The sequence below is a fragment of the Bubalus kerabau genome, chromosome 12, assembly GCF_029407905.1.
Source record: "Bubalus kerabau isolate K-KA32 ecotype Philippines breed swamp buffalo chromosome 12, PCC_UOA_SB_1v2, whole genome shotgun sequence".
In the NCBI taxonomy this organism is placed as follows: domain Eukaryota; kingdom Metazoa; phylum Chordata; class Mammalia; order Artiodactyla; family Bovidae; genus Bubalus; species Bubalus kerabau.
The window spans coordinates 30,406,765-30,425,181 of record NC_073635.1 but is presented as its reverse complement, the minus strand read 5'-3'; the positions used below and the strand labels follow the sequence as shown (position 1 = coordinate 30,425,181).

The following is an 18,417-nucleotide window of genomic DNA, read 5'->3' as shown; positions in this document are numbered from 1 at the left end:
CCCACTCCAGCCTGGCTTTGTCCCTGCCATGCCACCAAATGCCCCTCTTGTTGCTGAGTCAGTGACCCGTCCTCATCCCACTTGTTCTCTTAATACTTGAAGCTGCAGGTCACTCAGCTTCCTTCCTGTATGCCTTTAAAAAATATATTTATTTATTTGGCTGCACCAGTTCTTAGTTGCAAGCATGTGGGATTAGTTCCCTGACAGGGGATTGAACCCAGGCCCTCTGCATTGGGAGTGTGGAGTCTTAGCCACTGTACCGCCAGGGAAATCCCCTGGTGTTTTGGCTTGAGAGATCCAGCCTTTCTTGGTTTCCCTTCCACCCAGCTCTTTGCTGGATGACTTCTCTGACTCCCTTACTTGCTCCTTCCATGATATAATGTCCAGGACCTAATGTTGGAGGCCCCAGAATTCGATCCTCAGTTCTCTTCTCTTTCACATCTGCATCACTCTCTTGATGATGTTATCAAATCCCAAATGCACATCCCCCTGAATTTCAGTCTGGTATTTCCCATTGCCTTGGACCTGTGTCTAAAGGATCTCTCCAACTAGGGTATCTCATAGACATCAAAGTTAAGCCCAAACCTGAATCTAGATCATCTCCCTCAGGCCGTCTAGCTCATCTCAGTTGGCTCTAAATTCATCATTCCAGTTGCTCGGCCAGAATCTAGTAGTCACCCTTGACTCTTCTCTCTCTCTCTCTTTCTCACACACAACCCATCCTGACCTGTTGGTCCCACCTTCATTATACACTCGGAATTTGGCTGCTTGTCCTAGCCCGACTACTACCATCTCATGAAAGTCACTGACTTCTCTTCCCTGGGCCACTGTTTCCATCCTGCCCCTGCAGTCTCCATGCATCAGCCAGAGATATCCTGTAAAACAAGAGATCTGATCTGTGCAAATCCTGCAGTGGGCGCCCGACTCCCTCAGTCAAAGCCAGGTCCTCCTGAGCCCCGCGTGTCAGCCCAACCCTTACATCTCTGGCTCGGTCTCCTACTTCCTTCCTTCAGTCTCTCTGTGCTAGTCATACAACCTCCCTGAATTTATTTAGGATCTTTTCACTGCTTCTTCTCTATGCCTAGAAAATTCCCCCTCAAATGCCTGCATTGCTCACTCTCTCAACTCTTTGAAGTCTTTGCTCAAACTTCTCAGTGAGGCCATCTTGTCCACGTTATTTTATAATGGAACAGCCCAGGCGCTGCCCTCAGCATTCCCTATTTTTCTTACCTTGTTCTGCCCTTGATTAATTCCATGCATTTAATCACCTCCTAATATACTATATGATTTATCTATTATGTTTGTTGCTTGTGGTCTGTCTTCATCAGAAGGCAAGAGCCTTGAAGGCAGGAGTTTTGTCTGTGTTAGTCATTGTTTTGTTCAAACACTTAGAATAGCACATGGCACATAAGTATGTGCTCAATAAATATTTATTTAATGGATTTCTTTGTGAAGTCAGAGTACATAACAAATCCATCTCTCTCCCAAAGCAGTGCTCAAGGCCACACACAGCAGGAAAGCTAAGATTCTGTAGTGACGAGCTTGTTGAGTGTTTCCTCCTGTGCCCTCTCCCCCCTGTCCCCACCCACCCACCCCCTACACACCCCCACAGTGTCCTACACCTGTGTCACTGCTCAGTCGGATATGTATGTGTCCCACACACTCACACACACACTCTTCCATTGTGCTATAGGACTCACCCCACCCCACCCCTAAATGGTCCCTAGAGACAGTAACCCCATCAGGAAGAAAGTAGATGGTTCACACCATCCCACAGTCCCCTTCAAATCAATTCTAGCTTCTATTTCTGGTCTGTCCCCTTCCGCAGCCCCTAAGGGGCCACCCTTTACATACTCCTGAACTTCAAAACTCAGCTTCAGGTCAGCCATCTGTCCCCAGACAGGATCGCCTCCAGCAAGAGGGAAAAACCTTAACAGGAGAGACCAACACGGACAGAGGCTCTGCGTGAGGCACAGGAAGTGCTTTCAAGTGCATTTGGTCCCTTGCAGTGAAGGAAGGCAGGAATTGCTTGCTTGTTTTCATTATTCATGAACATGAAAGGGGACACGTCTTGGTCAAGGCCATAGACAGACCAGGCTGGGCCTCGAACCCTGAGCAGCATTAGGTTCCACCTAGCGACGGCCGATCTGTGGGCTCCTGCCACACTGAAGAAACAGATGGAGTGAAGGGAAGGAAGTACAGGGAGGGATAAGCAGAGAGGCCACCTCAGAACAGGAAGAATAAGGATTTGAGCTCTGCGGAGGACACACTCACCTCAGTGCTGACCCCCTGGGATGCTCTACGCCCATGACCATGAAAGTGGCCTGTGGGTCAGCCCTGACATAGCAGCTGCAGTGACAGCCAGAATTCACCAGGACCCCAGCACCTGAAGCTTAGCTGCTACTTAGTGTGCTGAGATCTGAGCCCTCCTTGAATCTGCTCTCAGTTTCCATGGTGACTGCTTAAACTTTTCATCATCCTTCTTTCAGACCTTGGGGGAGAGCAATGCTCTCTGGTTTCCATGACAACCACTTAAACATGTATCTCTTTCTGGCTTGGTTGGAAAAGAACCGCTAGAGATCATGCAAATGAACTGGCTGCTCTCCCTTCACTTAAAAAAATTAAAAATAAACTGATACACCTGCTTAGATGTTTCAGCTCTCTGCTCACAACAAGAGGGGTGAAAGTGTTGAACTGGTGTTTGTGGAGGGTTTGCTGCATTGCTTTGACATTTCAAGTGCTCAGATAACGCAGGCTCACACTGTCATCTGAAGTAATTATGTACACTCAGCACTTGTCCTCCCCTCCCCTCTGCTTGGCAGATGAAAGAGCTGCAAGTTCAAGGCTGTGTACCTTCCCTGCTGCATGCTACAGCAGAAAGGAAGGATGGGGCCAGAGGGACCACCCGACCCAGCCCTTGGCCACTGTGGGGAGGAGCCATGGAGGGCAGGGTCTTCACCTCAACTCACTGTCCATAAACCAGCCAGGGATGACTCTGGACTCGGGTTATATAGCCTCAAATAATGGGGATGTCAGAGACCCCTGTTCAGAAATGACTCTGCTTCCCTGTTGGAATTCAGGGAAAGGAGAACAGCCACGGGACTCTGAAGCAGAGAAGCTCTGAAGTGGAAAGAGGAGGGCTCCCTTCCCCCAACTGTGACACCTGCCCGTCCTCCCTTGCACAACACGCCCTAACCCAGAGGCCCTGAGAAACAGCCACAGACTGAGCTAAAGCGTGTTTTAAAACTGGTCACCAACATGTAAAGTTCTGGCAATATCCAGTCAAAAATGGAGATTTCCCACTTCTATGGGAAAATGGGCAGGGCTGCCTCACGGGGGTCCTCTGAGCTGCAGTAGCACCACGCCCAGGAGGTGGAAGCCTCCAGTCGCCTTGAGGGAACTTTCCTGAGTAGCGTGTTCTTCTCCCTGAATCCTGGAAGAAAGCTGAGTTGTAATTTGTGCTAGCAGGCACAAGACCCAGACCAAACCGATAATCCTTCAGTCGCTTGCTGAAGTCACAGATGATGAAAGAGGATTCTTACTTGGGGGTAGAGGGATCGGGAGGGGGTTGGGGAGGGGGGTGAAGACAGTTAGTCTCCCACCTTCGTCCTCCAAGGTGCTTCAGGATCCTTGGACAAGGCGGAGGTCAAGGGGGAAGTCAGGCAGGTGGACGGGAGAGGCACTGGTGAGTGTATTTCGGATTTCCTTCATGATCATCTTCTGGTGAGACTATTTACCCCCTCGGGTCCTAAGACTCTTTAATCAATAGGAATTGATAAGCAGCCAGATGAGGAATATAGGCAAGGCTTTATTGGGATTTGGCCTACAGCAGGAGGAAGCAAAAACAAGTCACAGGTGCCTTGCTCGCTCCCCAGGAGGGGGCAAGCTGGCTCCTTAAACATGGTGAGGGTGGGGGCAGATGGGCAGGTCGGGCAGGAAGGGTGCCTTAGGTGGCCTGCCCACCCCTTGGTAGTGCTGTGTGCAAGGATCATGCACAGTACCCTACTTTTGCTCTCCCCACCTCAGAAACGGTGGTTGGTTTGTGGCCTTTTTGTATCTTATAGTTCATAATTGCCCCGATTGGGCTTTCATGTAGTTATTTTGGGCTTTCCTGGTGGTTCAGTGGTAAAAAATCCACCGGCAATGCAGAAGCCGCAGGAGACGTGGATTCAATCCCTGGGTTGGGAAGATCCCTTGGAGGAGGGCATGGCAACCCACTCCAGTATTCTTGCATGGAGAATCCCATGGACAGAGGAGCCTGGTGGGCTACAGTCCATGGGATCGAAAAGAGTCAGATACAACTGAAGTGACTTAGCACACATGCACTGACTTAGCACACACACGTAAGTTATTTTTAGCCTCTTATACTTTCTTGTACTTTTGTTGCTCGAGGAGACTTTTATCTAGATGCAAGAACTCTAGTCAAGGGTCCTAGGTCCCAGCCTGTCTCAAAAACAACGTCTAAAGCCTGCAGGAAGGCCCTTGATCATTTCTGTGTGACAATTCTGTGTGATGCTACTATTTTATTCTATTCTGTGGGTTCATAAGCCCAAAAGTCATTTGAGTCATTTGACTCAAATATCTGTCAGAATAGTTGTAAATGAAATTGGCTGATTAGTTAATGAAACCTGGAGGCCCTGATCTAGGAGTCAGATGGTGCTTCCTTGGCTCCAATGTGTTCTTGATGACAAGGGTTTAACCTCTCTCTGTGTAAGTTTCCTCACCTGAAAGGTAGCGGTAAAGGTGCTTACCCCACTGAGTTTCTTTGAGCCTCAAACAAGATCATGTATGGGGAGGCTCTGGCCCAATGCCTGGCACTCAGCAGAGATTTGGGGAAACCTAGCTTTTCTTACAATATCATTTTCATTCTTCAGACTATCTATAGTTTAACACCTGGGGTAAAAATGAAGAAAACACTGTCATCACTGAAAATGAGCCTGAGATCTTTATTTTTTTTTTATTTTATTTTTAAACTTTACATAATTGTATTAGTTTTGCCAAATATCAAAATGAATCCGCCACAGGTATACACGTGTTCCCCATCCTGAACCCTCCTCCCTCCCCATACCATCCCTCTGGGTCGTTCCAGTGCACCAGCTTTAAAAATTAGTAACTTGTCCAAAAATTGACTGATCATGTTGAGAAACTGTTTTGCTTCTCTGTGAATATTTTTAGGGTGCACTATGGGAACAACAAATGTCAAGCAAAAGATGAAAGAAATAAAGGGTGTTGGGGAAAATGTCAAAGCAAGAAAAGACCAAGCATTCCTCGGTTTGCCCCAAAGGCGAGCAGAATGTGATCAAATGGTTTTCTGCATCCACAAAGGAGTCAAGGCATTTACATTCTGCAAGGGAAAGAACTTGCTGTTGACAGGTGGAATGGATCGGATAATTAGAATCTGGAATCCTCATCTGCCTGGGTAAGTTTTCATTCTCTCTCCAGCCAAGGGTGCCCTTGACCTCATAAGTACAGGAAAGCAGGACTGAGGATCACTAAAAGTCCTGTTTAATTTAACAGCCCCTGTCCAAATCTGATCTCCCAGACACACAACCCAGGAAATCTCTGCTTGTGGCTATTACAAAGTCATTTTGGGGGGGTTAATAAGCAACTTATTTAAAATGCAAATATCTTGCAAAGACACGGAGATCATGTAGAACCTTGTAAAACCATCATTCACTCACAACTGGAAGGATTTTCTTTGATCAGATTGCTGTCTTCCCTACAATGAATGATGATCAGTTGTAGAGAACAATTAGGGATTTTGATCTCCAATCAGTGTCCTTTCTGTGCGCCTCACTCAGATCACCCTAAGCTTACCCTCACTTCTCTGCTGGAGTTGTGTAGCCCCATCTAATTTAAGGACTCCACCACCCCTGAAATATAGAAGAATTGACCTTAAGAAAACAGGGATTCTTCTGGAAAGCCTGGAAATGGGGTAGCCAGGGTAGCAAACTGTTTAATCAGAAGAGCAGCCTGTTGCCATCACCCCTTCAGTGTGTAATTATCATACTCCTGAGAGTGCCCCCCCTACCCCGACCTTCATGTGGGTCCCTGCAGAACGAGTCTCAGAAATGCTTTCTTGAAAATAACAGAAACTGTCACTTTACTGAGCACCTACTTGGTACCGGGCACTGTGCCCCATATTCATTCTCTCTAATCCTCACGTCAACTCCATTTACCAAGGAAGAAACTGAAGCTCAGAGGAGCTGAGTAATTTTGGGGTACTAATGGCAGAATCAGGATTCAAATGCAACTTGGTTGCTAAAAGCTATGTCATTTCTGTTGACAAGTGTTGAAGAAGGAAGGAGAGGAGGAAAATAGGGAGTTGATATGGGGTTTGGAGTAAGAACCAGTCACCTACAGAAAGCCCAGGTTACTGCTGAGCCTCTGCACAGACATCAGTGAGGCCTGCCAGGTGACCCCTGCCCCCGCAGCTGCTGGGCAGTGCTCCAAGGCAGTGAGCTCACGGACCCAGCCTCTGTCCCGCCTCAGTCCCTTTCTAGCTGAATGATCCTGAGCAAGGGCTGCAGCCTCCAGTCCCTCTTTGGAAATAACAAGAATATCCACTCCTGGATTAGTAGTAGTAGTAGTTGTTGTTCAGTCAGCTAAGTCATATGGACTGCAATCCCATGGACTGTTGCCCACTAGGCTTCCCTGCCCTACACTGTCTCCCAGAATTTGCTCAAACCCATGTCCATTGAGTTGGTGATGCCATCTAACCATCTCATCTTTTGTCGTCCCCTTCTGCTCCTGCCCTTCGTCTTTCCCATCATCAAGGTCTTTTCCAATGAGTCGGCTTTTCACATCAAGTGGCCAAAGCATTGGAGTTTCAGCATCAGTCCTTCCAATGAATATTCAGGGTTGATTTCCTTTAGGATTGACTGGTTTGATCTCCTTGCTGCCCACGGGACTCTTGGGAGTCTTCTGTAGATTAGCAATACAGATCGCAAATGAGACCATCCATAGAGAGCACTCAGTGCAATGTCTGATGCCTAATAAGAAGGAAAGAAATGGAAGGAAGGAAGGGAGGAGGAAGGAAGGAAAAAAGAAACATGATTTTTCTACCCACTTCTATTACCTTAGCCTCCTGTTTGTCAGAAGACTGAGAAAAATTTGCTTACTTCCCAGTGACATGGTTATAAAAAGACACTGTTCTCTCCTGTCAACCTCAGCCTAGCATCCCTTCTCCTTACCCCTCACCCTCGCACAGCACACACAGCCCTGCACCCTTCAGGGCCCTGCGATCCCTCAGAACTCCTTAAAATAAACTCTTATTAGAAAGACATTCACGCCAGATCTGAATACTGCATAAAGCAACAACCTGCGTGGAGTCTCTTCCAACCCCACCCTGCGCTCTTCCAAGCTTATTCCTTTTATAGCAGTATTGTCAGCCCTGGGAGAAACAAAGCCCAGGGCTTCATCTCACACCGAGTTATGTTGCTGTAACTGCATATTATCTGCTTCACTCCTTTTATCACACAAGATATATACGCACGTCGTTTCAGAGGGAGACATAACCCTCCTCAGGCTGAATAGAGCTGCCAGATCCGGGCCAAGTTTAGTCTTGCATTTTTATTTAGAAGCCTCAGCTAGAACTGCCTGGTGTTCATCTGTTCTTTTTCCATTCTAGAAAACCAACAGGTATGCTGAGAAGCCACACAGCTCCAGTGATTTACATCCATGTGTCTGCTGAGGATAACAAGATATTGTCCATGTCCACCGACAACACTATTAAGGTCTTTGCCCTGTTATGTTTTGATGTGTTATCCAATGCGGTTTCAGACAGAGAAGGTGTTCCTTTCATGTTTTCATTCCTCTCACTGGAGCCTTTGGGGCCTCTGATTAGCAGATGCTCAGATGGCATTTGCTTCCATGGATCTGCTTTTGAAAGGGAAAATAGGCAAGCAGGGGAAGGGCAGGCTCTCCGAGAACTTTCTATACCTGCTGTTTTGTTGGGATGAGTAAACGTTATAGCACTGAGCCCTCTGCTTACACTCCATCCAGAGATTCCTTGTGAGAATGCAGGTTGGGGATGGAGAGGGGGAGCTGGGGACAGAATGGGGACAGATGGAGTCAGCAGTCCTTTGCCTCTAGAGGTGATCATCTTGTCTTGCAGGACACATAGAGCAAGTGGGCCCTTTCTGAAATGCTGTCTCTAAGGCTTAGAATTTAAACCTTTCTGGCCCTGGCAGAGGTAGCAACATCCCTACCTTCATTTTGTTTGCCTTCATACCTCTTTTTATACCCAGAGTCCTCTCTGCCTCTAAAGCCCAGTCACTCTGTTATCTCTGGAATACACAGTTTTATAAATTAGAAAAGAAGAAAAACCTCACTGATTTGTTTCATCCATCACCTCATATGCTTTTCCAGTGAATATGACAAGTTTCCATGGCTCATCCACCTTCTTTTCTGGACTGTCACAGGGCCAGAGGATGGGTGTTTGGAGCAATGTGAGTTGCTGGAACCTCAGGACAGAGATCATACTCACTGCAGATACATAAACCAGCTCACTGACCCCTCACATAATAAATGATTGATAGACGCTGAGCTGAATTGTGTCTCTTCAAAATTCATATGTCAAAATGTTAACCCCCAGTACTTTAGAATATGGTTGTTTTTACAGATAGGGCCTATAGAGAAATTGCTGGGTTTTTGCTTAGTCACTAAGTCATGTCCAACTCTTTTGCTAAGTCATGACCAACTCTTTGAAACCCCATGGACTGTAGCCTGCTAGGCTCCTCTGTCTACGGGATTTATCAGGCAAGAATACTGGAGTGGGTCACCATTTCTTTCTCCAGGATATCTTCCCAACCCAGGGATTGAACCCAAGTCTCTTGCATCCCCTGCATTGGCAGGCAGATTCCTGACCACTGAGCAACCAGGGAAGCCCCTATAAAGAAATACTGAAGGTTAAATGAGGTCATATTGGTGGGCCCTAATCTAGTATGACTGATGTCCTTACAAAAAGAGGAAATCAGGACACTCAGACTGAGAGGCAACCTTACAAGGACACAGCAGGAAGATGGTCTTCTGCAAGCCCAGGAGAAAGGTCATTGAAGAATCCAAACCTTTCCATGCCTTGATTTTGGACTTAAACCTCTTACTTCACGCTGTACAAAAAAGTTAACTCAAAATGGATCATAGACCTAACTGTAAAAAGAGCTACACCTACCAAACTCTTAGAAGAAAACATGGGAGCAAATCTTCATGACCTTGGTCTAGGCAATGATTTCTTAGATATGGCATCAAAAGCATAAAAGGCTAAAGGAAAAAATGAGTTATTTCCTCAAAAATGAAAACTTGTGCTTTAAAGGGCAATATTAAGAGAGTGATTAGACAACCTACAGGATGAGACAAAATACCTGCAAACCATATATCTGATGAGGGACTTGCACCTAGAATACAAAGAACTCAGTGCTCAGCAATAAAAGCACAGATAGCTTATTTTTAAATGGGCAAAGGACTTGGACAGAAAGCCCTTTAAAGAAAATGTTCAAACGGCCAGTAACCACAGGACAAGATGCTCAACATCATGAAAATTCAAACCACGCCCATTAGGATGGCTAACATTAAAAGATAGATGATAACAAATGTTGGCAAAGAAATAGAGAAATTGGAACCCTTGTGGATTGCTGGTGGGAATTTAAATGGTACAGCCACTTTGGAAAACATTTTGGTAGTTCTTTCAATGTTAACCAGAAAGGTAATATATGACCTAGCATTTCCACTCCTGAGTTTATACCCAAGAGAAGTGAAAACATCTGTTCACAAAAACACTTACATATGGATATTCATAGCAGCATTCATGACAGCCAAAAAGTAGAAATAAACCAAATGTCCATGAACCGAGGAATGGATAAACAGAATCCGATCAGCCATACAATGGAATATTATTCAGCAACAAAAAATGGAAATGAAGCACTATCACATGGGACAACACAGAAAACATGAGAAGCTCTAAGTGTTATGTGAAAGCCAGTGACAAAGGGCTGTGTACTGTATAATTCTATTTATATGAAATGTCCAGAGTAGGCAAATTCAGAGACAGAAATGAGCTTAGTGCTTGTCAGGGGGTGGGGTGAGCTGGGAATAGGGGGTAGCAATTAATGGGCATGGGGTTTCCTTATGGAGGAATGAAAATTTTTCAAAGTGGCGATGGTTGCACAACTCTGTGAATATGCTAAAAACCATTGAATTGTATGCTTTAAAATGCAAATTTTGTAGTATGTGGATTAAATGTCAGTAAAGCTGTATTTTGTTTTGTTTTGTTTTTAAAGAAGAGAGCGAGTGAGGAGTCAAGGATGACACCAAGATTTTAGGTCTGTGATAAGGAAGGTGGTGGATGAGAGGAGTATAATGTCAGGAGCCCAGTCGTGGATGTGCTGGAGAGAGTCATCCTGAGAGAGGGGAGATGTCAGGGCTGGAGATACAAATTTGGGAATCAGCATTTAGATGGAATTTTAAGCCATGGAGTAGATGAGATCATAAAGGGAGCATGCTTTCCTGCTTAGTTGCGTCCAACTCTTGGTGACTCTTCAGAATACATCCTGCCAGGCTCCTCTGTCCATGGGATTTTTCAGGCAAGAGTACTGGAGTGGGTTGCCATTTCCTTCTCCAGGTGATCTTCTGGCCCGGGGATCAAACCCAAATCTCCTGTGTCTCTTACACTGCAGGCAAATTTTTTACCTGCTGAACCATCGGGGAAGTCTCATAAAGGGAGCCAAAGTGGGCAAAAGAGAGAAAAGCTCTAAAGACTGAGAACAGGGGCCCTGTGACACTCTGGGATTTTACTGTTTGTGGGGTCCAGCATGGCTCCTGTGTAGTGAGCTTAGAGTCCATCTCATGGCAATGAAGAACATATTTATATAAAATTAGGTGTTGAGATCACAGTCAGGGATACAACCAGGACCTAAACTCAATTCAGTCCTCCAAGAAAAACTGATTAAAATGGTAAGATTTATGGACTTTAGTTTTTTATTTATTTTGAAAATCAAATTCATCCAAAGGCATTCTCCAGGGCCACAAAGTTGGAGATTTCATATTTTTAATTCACTTTTTTTTTTTTTCAAAACTTGCCACCATCAGATAATCATAATTCTGTATGTGAGGACACGTCTTCTATCCTATTTCTTTTCCTAGTGCCTCTCCATTTTCTTCCAATCTAAACTCATGATGACAAGATTAGCATCTTGCCTGTGATGATTCAGGCATATTGAATCACTTCCCAAAGTATGTTTAAAATATATTGAAATCCTATCTTGGAAATAGGGTGTGTAATTTATTTCAGAATATATTATTCCTATCAAATAAAAACTAATCAACTAGGAAGCAAACAGCTAAATTTCTAGCATGCCTGATCAGATAGTCTTCATTCTTTGGTTGATTTTTTTTTTTTAGCCCAAATATTTCATGTCTGTAAATCATGGGGACCCACAAAATGTTTCAAGAGTCTGCTAGTTTCTGGCATTCTCTAAAGAAGAGCAAAGTGACTGATTCAGATTTCCATTTTCACTTGTTATTTTTTGTGCATTTAATATTGCACACCACAAACAAAGCTGTTTTATGTCAACAAGAATTAGGGTGGAAAGAAAGCTATTTCTTGGAAGGAAGATAGCATGGTATGTCAGTTAAGGTAAGGCTTGCCACTGTAACAGATAAACCCCTTTTTTCCATAGGTTGAAACAATGTAAATTTATTTCTGTCTATTGTAACAATCCAGCACCAGTGCTTCTGGTGAGGGGCACTTTTTCTCCCTTCAAGAACAGAGCTGTCAGGACCTTGCTGGCAGTCCAGCCATTCAGACTCTGTGTTTCCATTGCAGGAGATGCTAGTTCAATCCCTAGTCAGGGAACCAAGATCCTGTGAGCCACACAGTGCAGGCAAAAAAAAAAAAAAAAAATTACTGATGAACAATAATAGTATTATTCTAGCCATATTATACCATCTTCTAGCACTCCATCTTTTATTAAATGTTTAGATTCCTTTAAACAATTCTATAAGGCAAATGCTACTATTATTCTCCCCATTTTACAGATGAAGAAACTGAGGGAAAGAAAATGTAGTTATTTGTCCACCACCACACAGTGATTAGGCAGTACAGCTGGGATTCCAACCCAGGGACGGGGTGTTACGCTCTCCTCCAGTAGTCACCCTGAGGTTTCTTGCCTGTGTCCTCCAGGGATGGGTTTTAAGGATCAATAGGAAGAAATGGGGGCATATCTTGGGGGCAGCAGTAGCTCTGAGCCACAGATCAGACCCATACTGTGAGCCCCCATCGAGGAAGCTGTGTCTATGGAAGAGAAGCATCTCCTGGTGGGAAAGTAGAGCAGAACTCTGGGGAGTTTAGCTGCAGTTGCTGGGCAGCTTCATCCTGGCAGAAGGGCTCAGGACTTCGGTCCCCACTTCATGCTTCCTTGTCTGTGTGTGTGTGTGTGTGTGTGTTAGTCACTCAGTCGTGTCCGACTCTTTGCGACCCCATGGACTGTAGCCCACCAGGCTCCTCTGTCCATGGGATTCTCCAGGCAAGAATACTGGAGTGGGCTGCCATTTCCTTCTCCTTAGACAACTACTCTTCCTTTGGGGGAGTGGGAGGAGGGACAGTGCGTGAACTTTGCATAAGCCTAAGAGATCCCCCAACAGTTGATGGCTTTGGAAACCCAGCAAAACAGGCTAGTCAAGAGCTCTGATCACTTTTTTCTCACTGCCTCCTCAGATCTGGGATCTGGAGACCAACAGCTGCTTGTTCACTGCCTCCTCCAAAGCCAGCGGCATTCGGGGTGAGCCCGGGGCCTGCCTCTGTCTCCCCGGTCCCAGAGCTCTGTATGTGGCCGCTGGTATCCTAGCACTTCTGCACCTGAGGCTGAGGTAGGAGGGTGTCCTCTGGGCCCTGGCAGTCAGCTCTCCAGAAGGTTCTGCAGAGCTCAGTGCAGCTGCCTAGGACCTTCTACCTAACAATCCAGAGCTAAGGACTCTGTGGGAGCCCCGGCTATACGCCCCACACCCTAGAGCACATTGTATATCTGGTGAGCTCTCCCTAACATGCCCACTGCTAACTCTGACACCACCTCCCTATATCATCCTAAAGACTGAAATCCACCCCTTGAGCCTGTTCCACCCACCAGCCCACCCCCATAGGAAACTGTCCTACAAAGCCCGGGGCTGCTTACTCAGTCCTAAGGCATCGGCCTACTTGTAGTCCCACGGTCCAGCAGTGCCCATACCCGAAACCCCCGTCCCTCAGGCAGGGCAGCCACTCTAGGACACAGCGGGCACTGCCAGGTCATCACTCCAGCCAGGCCTGGAAGGCAGACTCTTCACTCAAGAGGCCAAAACAACCAGCTGAAAAACGGGAGCATCTCTGAGTCAAACTGCTGTTTGTTCTACATGGTATCACTGTGCAGAACAAACAGCCTGCTGGGTTGATTTTTTTAGAGCAAAGTGTCTGAAATTCCACCTCACGGCAAAAATAGCCTCTTCTCTAGCACCAACACTTGAATGCCAGATACTGTCTGCCAGTCCCTGCTCCATCTCTGGGGAGCTTGTGATGTTGACCAGGTCAGCCAAAAGCCTCCTGCGGTCTCATCTGTGACGTGTGGAGACCCTGCTCCCAAAAGTTCTAATCATCCTTATGCCAAGCCCTGCTTTGCCCACACTGAGACTCTTCCAGCACTAAGTCTGAGGTTGCGGGTCCCCCAAATCTCTGTGAGTAGCCCAGGCTTGGGGCTGACCATCGCAGGGCACTAAGGAGAGTGACGGTTGGTGACCAACGTTCGGTTCTTCAGCGTCCACTGCATGCCAGCCTTTTACCTCCTTCCCCGCTCTTTTTCCTCACAAAGTTTCTATAAAGGATTCCATTTTACAGATGAGGCGATGAGTGTAAAGGGATCGGGTGGCTTAAGAGGCAAAGTCCAAGGACACAGGCGAGCCCTATGCCCCTGGGTGCCAGTGGGAGGCACTCTGCAGGGCCTCCCAGGATCTGGCCTGGCCTGTCCCTGCTGTGAGGGAAAAGCACTGCCATTCAGGCCTGGGGACTCAGAACGGGATGATACAGTTTGTTTGTTTGCAGGAAGATGTGCGTTAATAGGGAAGAAGGTCCACCTTGCAGTTTCATGAAGTCACACTCCTTCTTGCCCCATCAAGGGGACATGGCATCAGTTCTCATGGTTAGTGGCTGCTCCTCATTGCAGACCTATCAGGTTATGTGAAGTCCTGGGCTAAGGACGTCACGTTGGCCCTCTTTGTCCGTGGGTGCTGCATCAGACATTCAACCAACTGGAGATGGAAGAAAAAAATTATTTCAATTCCAGAAGTTTCCAAAAAGCAAAAGGACCCCCAAAGTTGAATTTGCCACCTATGGCAACTATATATGTAACATTTAAATTGCATTGGTTTTTATAAATAATTTGGAGATGTTTTAAAGTATATAAAAGAATGTGCATGGGTTATATGCAAATATTATGCCATTTTACATAAGGGACTCAAGAACCTGTGGATTTTGGTGTTCTTGGGGGTCCTCAAACCAATCCCCCCCTCAGATGCTGAGGGATGACTGTATATATGGCTTCTCATTTAATCCTCAAAACAATGCTTTAAAGTAGATACCATTATTCCTATCTAATAGATCATAAAAGTAGAGTTCTGAGCAGCTAAGTGACTTGCCCAAGGTCACAGACCCATCATTTGAGCTCAGGACCATCCTCTTAATCAAAGTAATCGACGTTTCATCCCGGGTATGCATGTTGTGCCCTCGGTTCAAGTTTTCATCCTCTTTCTCTCTGTTTTTCATGAACAAGTTCTCCCCATGAGCCTCACCCAGTGGTTTCCCACAAGGAGCCTGTGGTAGGCTGCCAGTACAACCCCACATTCAGGCAGGTGGTCAGCTGTTCAGAAGCATCTGTAAGTATCAAGCGTTAGTCTCTTTAGCAATGATGTGCTTGCAAGCGCGGCCCCACTGTCCTCACCTTCACGGGGCAATCTGTCTCTAGAAGTGAAAAATGAGAGGTTCGGGTCTGCTCTGCTGACCACCTGTAGTGTTTGGACACTCTTCCGTGAATGCTCACAGGGATGGAAGAGCCCACAGATTCTGCAGGGGCTTGCAGTGTGAGCTATTTGGAAGGACAGTCTGTCTGGTCCTATGGAATGGTTAAGACTTCATGGCAATGCTCTTGTGTGGATGATCAGTGTACCCCTAACCCCCTGCAACTCTAGTCTGGGAATGAGGGTTCACAACTTGCCGTCTACTTCCCCTCTCACCAGGGCTCATGAGGACCCTGCTGGCCCCATCCTGGAGGACCTGCACAGTGGCTGGCCCACAGGAGGGGCCATAATCAGCAATCATTGCTCCTTGAACAAGGAACTAGAGCACGGAAACACGGACATCCCACAACTTATGTTTTTCTGTCCTTGAGGCAATGGGAGGGCACATCCCAAGTACACTGGTGCTGCTGAAATGTTCTGAAATCTTCTAATATTAGTTCAATCACTTACTTTATTACTGACCTAGGCTCTAACATTGCAAGTGAGTGTCCCTGGCTGTGCAGCCGTGACCTCTTCCCTCATTCCTGCCAGAGCCTGGTGCACCCTGCCTTTAGGATTTACAGCATCAGGAGCATCACAGCCCGGACACGTCCTCTTCCTAATCACATTCACTTCAGCTGCACTCTCAGCATCTCTTCTTGACAAGCTTCTGCTCCAGAGATTAATGGTCACCATGGTCTTATTAAGTACCAAAAGAAGTAAATTACCTGATCTCTTGGTCAAAAATTTTTTATGATGACTCAGTCTCAGTTCATCTCAAAGAAAGTGGGTTCCTGCATAGTTGGGTTCCTGCATAGTTTGGGTTCAAACTTACGGAGAAGCATTTATTCTCCAGATTTGACTCCAAGGAAGTCAGTCTTATCATCCTTCTCAGCGTTCTGCACATTCCTGCCCCTGGGTCTGCACAAACTTTTCCCATCCCCACCCTGGAATTTCCTTCTTCCTGCTCTTTTCCTACACACACCTAAGCAACCCTTCAAGGTCCAACTCAAGTCCTGTCTCCACCAGGGAAAATTTGCCTTCTCCACCCTGACTTGTGTGGGCACCTCCCTCTTCCTGATCACCCCCTGAGCCTTCTGTATGGTGTTCTGCTCTGTTTCATGTGTGAGCCTCACCTCTAAACAATTTCTTCAGGTGTTTGAGGGCAGGAATCAGAGCACCTATGTTTCCCTCTTCTTTCCTTCTTAATCTGTCAAAAGCCTTCTTATTCTTTAAGGCACAACTCAGACACCATCCCCTGTAACAGTCCTAGATCCCCTCCCACATCCAGGCAGAATGAATGGCTCCATTAGTGTTTGGGCTCCTAATTCTATGCTAACACAGTCTGCCTCCCTCAATGGCATTATATTGATATGCAAGTCTCCCCCAGTGGTGGGTGGTAAGTAGAGGTTAAGTTGAGATATAAATACTCTACAATTATAACTGTATGTATTAGGCATATGCTAATCAATCAATCATGAGAAATGCTGGGCTGGAAGAAGCACAAACTGGAATCAAGATTGCCAGGAGAAATATCAATAACCTCAGATATGCAGATGACACCACCCTTATGGCAGAAAGTGAAGAGGAACTAAAAAGTCTCTTGATGAAGGTGAAAGAGGAGAGTGAAAAAGTAGGCTTAAAACTCAACATTCAGAAAACGAAGATCATGGCATCCGGTCCCATCACTTCATGGGAAATAGATGGGGAAACAGTGGAAACAGTGTCAGACTTTATTTTTCTGGGCTCCAAAATCACTGCAGATGGTGACTGCAGCCATGAAATTAAAAGACGCTTACTCCTTGGAAGGAAAGTTATGACCAACCTCGATAGCATAGTCAAAAGCAGAGACATTACTTTGCCAACAAAGGTCCGTCTAGTCAAGGCTATGGTTTTTCCAGTGGTCATGTATGGATGTGAGAGTTGGACTGTGAAGAAAGCTGAGCGCCGAAGAATTGATGCTTTTGAACTGTGGTGTTGGAGAAGACTCTTAATCCCTTGGACTGCAAGGAGATGCAACCAGTCCATTCTGAAGGAGATCGGCCCTGGGATTTCTTTGGAAGGAATGATGCTAAAGCTGAAACTCCAGTACCTCATGTGAAGAGTTGACTCATTGGAAAAGACTCTGATGCTGGGAGGGATTGGGGGGCAGGAGGAGAAGGGGACGACAGAGGATGAGATGGCTGGATGGCATCACTGACTCGTGAGTTTGAGTGAACTCTGGGAGTAGGTGATGGACAGGGAGGCCTGGTGTGCTGCGATTCATGGGGTCGCAAAGAGTCGGACATGACTGAGCTACTGAACTGAACTGAATCAATCAATTAATCAATTCAGTCACTGAGTCATGTCCGACTCATTGTAACCCCATGAACCACAGCATGCCAGACCTCCCTGTCCATCACCAACTCCCAGAGTCCCAAACTCATGTCCATTGAGTCAGTGATGCCATCCAACCATCCCACCCTCTGTTGTCTCCTTCTCCTCCTGCCCTCAATCTTTCCCAGCATCAGGGTCTTTTCCAGTGAGTCAGCTCTTCGCATCAGGTGGCCAAAGTATTGGAGTTTCAGCTTCAACAACAGTCCTTCCAATGAACACCCAGAACTGATCTCCTTTAGGACGGACTGGTTGGATCTCCTTGCAGTAATGCTGCTGCTGCTGCTGCTGCTAAGTCGCTTCAGTCGTGTCTGACTCTGTGCAACCCCATAGACAGCAGCCCACCAGGCTCCTCTGTCCCTGGGATTCTCCAGGCAAGAACACTGGAGTGGGTTGCCATTTCCTTCTCCAATGCATGAAAGTGAAAAGTGAAAGTGAAGTCACTCAGTTGTGTCCGACTCTTAGCGACCCCATGGACTGTAGCCCACCAGGCTCCTCCATCCATGGGATTTTCCAGGCAAGAGTACTGGAGTGGGGTGACATTGCCTTCTCCGCCTTGCAGTAATAAACACCCCTATACTTACTGAGTTAAATTATTGATTTAAGTATTTGCTGACCTTGCAAATCTGTTGCTGTGTGAAGTCTTTGTAGCATAGTCATGCCCATCATCACAATTCATGACATCTAGACTCCATTGCCCAAGATCTTGATAAGGCCTGAATTTATGAATACCACTATATCACATTGTATTCATTCATTTGTATAAACTGAGCACTAGGGACCACCAAATTGACGCCTTCAAAATGCTTATAAGCTGTACAATGAAGATTAATAGAGTTCAATTAAATGTTTACAATATATTACTTATGAACTGTAACTTAACACATGCATAGTTACATGTAATACCAAAGTTTATCAGAATAACAACTTTGGGGACTTCCTTGGCAGTCCATTGGTTAGGACCCTGCTTCCACTGCAGGGGGCACAGGTTTAATCCCTGGTCTGGGAACTAAGATCCCACCGTGCCAT

At 46.2% G+C, this 18,417-nt stretch overlaps 1 protein-coding gene across 1 annotated transcript in view; it reads left to right on the top strand.

Moving 5' to 3' along the window:
- Positions 1–3,607: 3,607 nt before the first annotated feature.
- LOC129624833 (WD repeat-containing protein 49-like) overlaps positions 3,608–18,417 on the top strand; it is a 45,217-nt gene continuing 30,407 nt past the window's right edge. Inside the window, exons 1-5 of the mRNA XM_055543121.1 lie at positions 3,608–3,903; positions 5,176–5,419; positions 7,631–7,736; positions 12,713–12,864; positions 14,793–14,895. Of these exons, the coding sequence (XP_055399096.1) occupies positions 5,184–5,419; positions 7,631–7,736; positions 12,713–12,864; positions 14,793–14,895 (597 nt within the window). The 5' untranslated portion in view covers positions 3,608–3,903; positions 5,176–5,183. The remainder of the gene's footprint in view (positions 3,904–5,175; positions 5,420–7,630; positions 7,737–12,712; positions 12,865–14,792; positions 14,896–18,417) is intronic.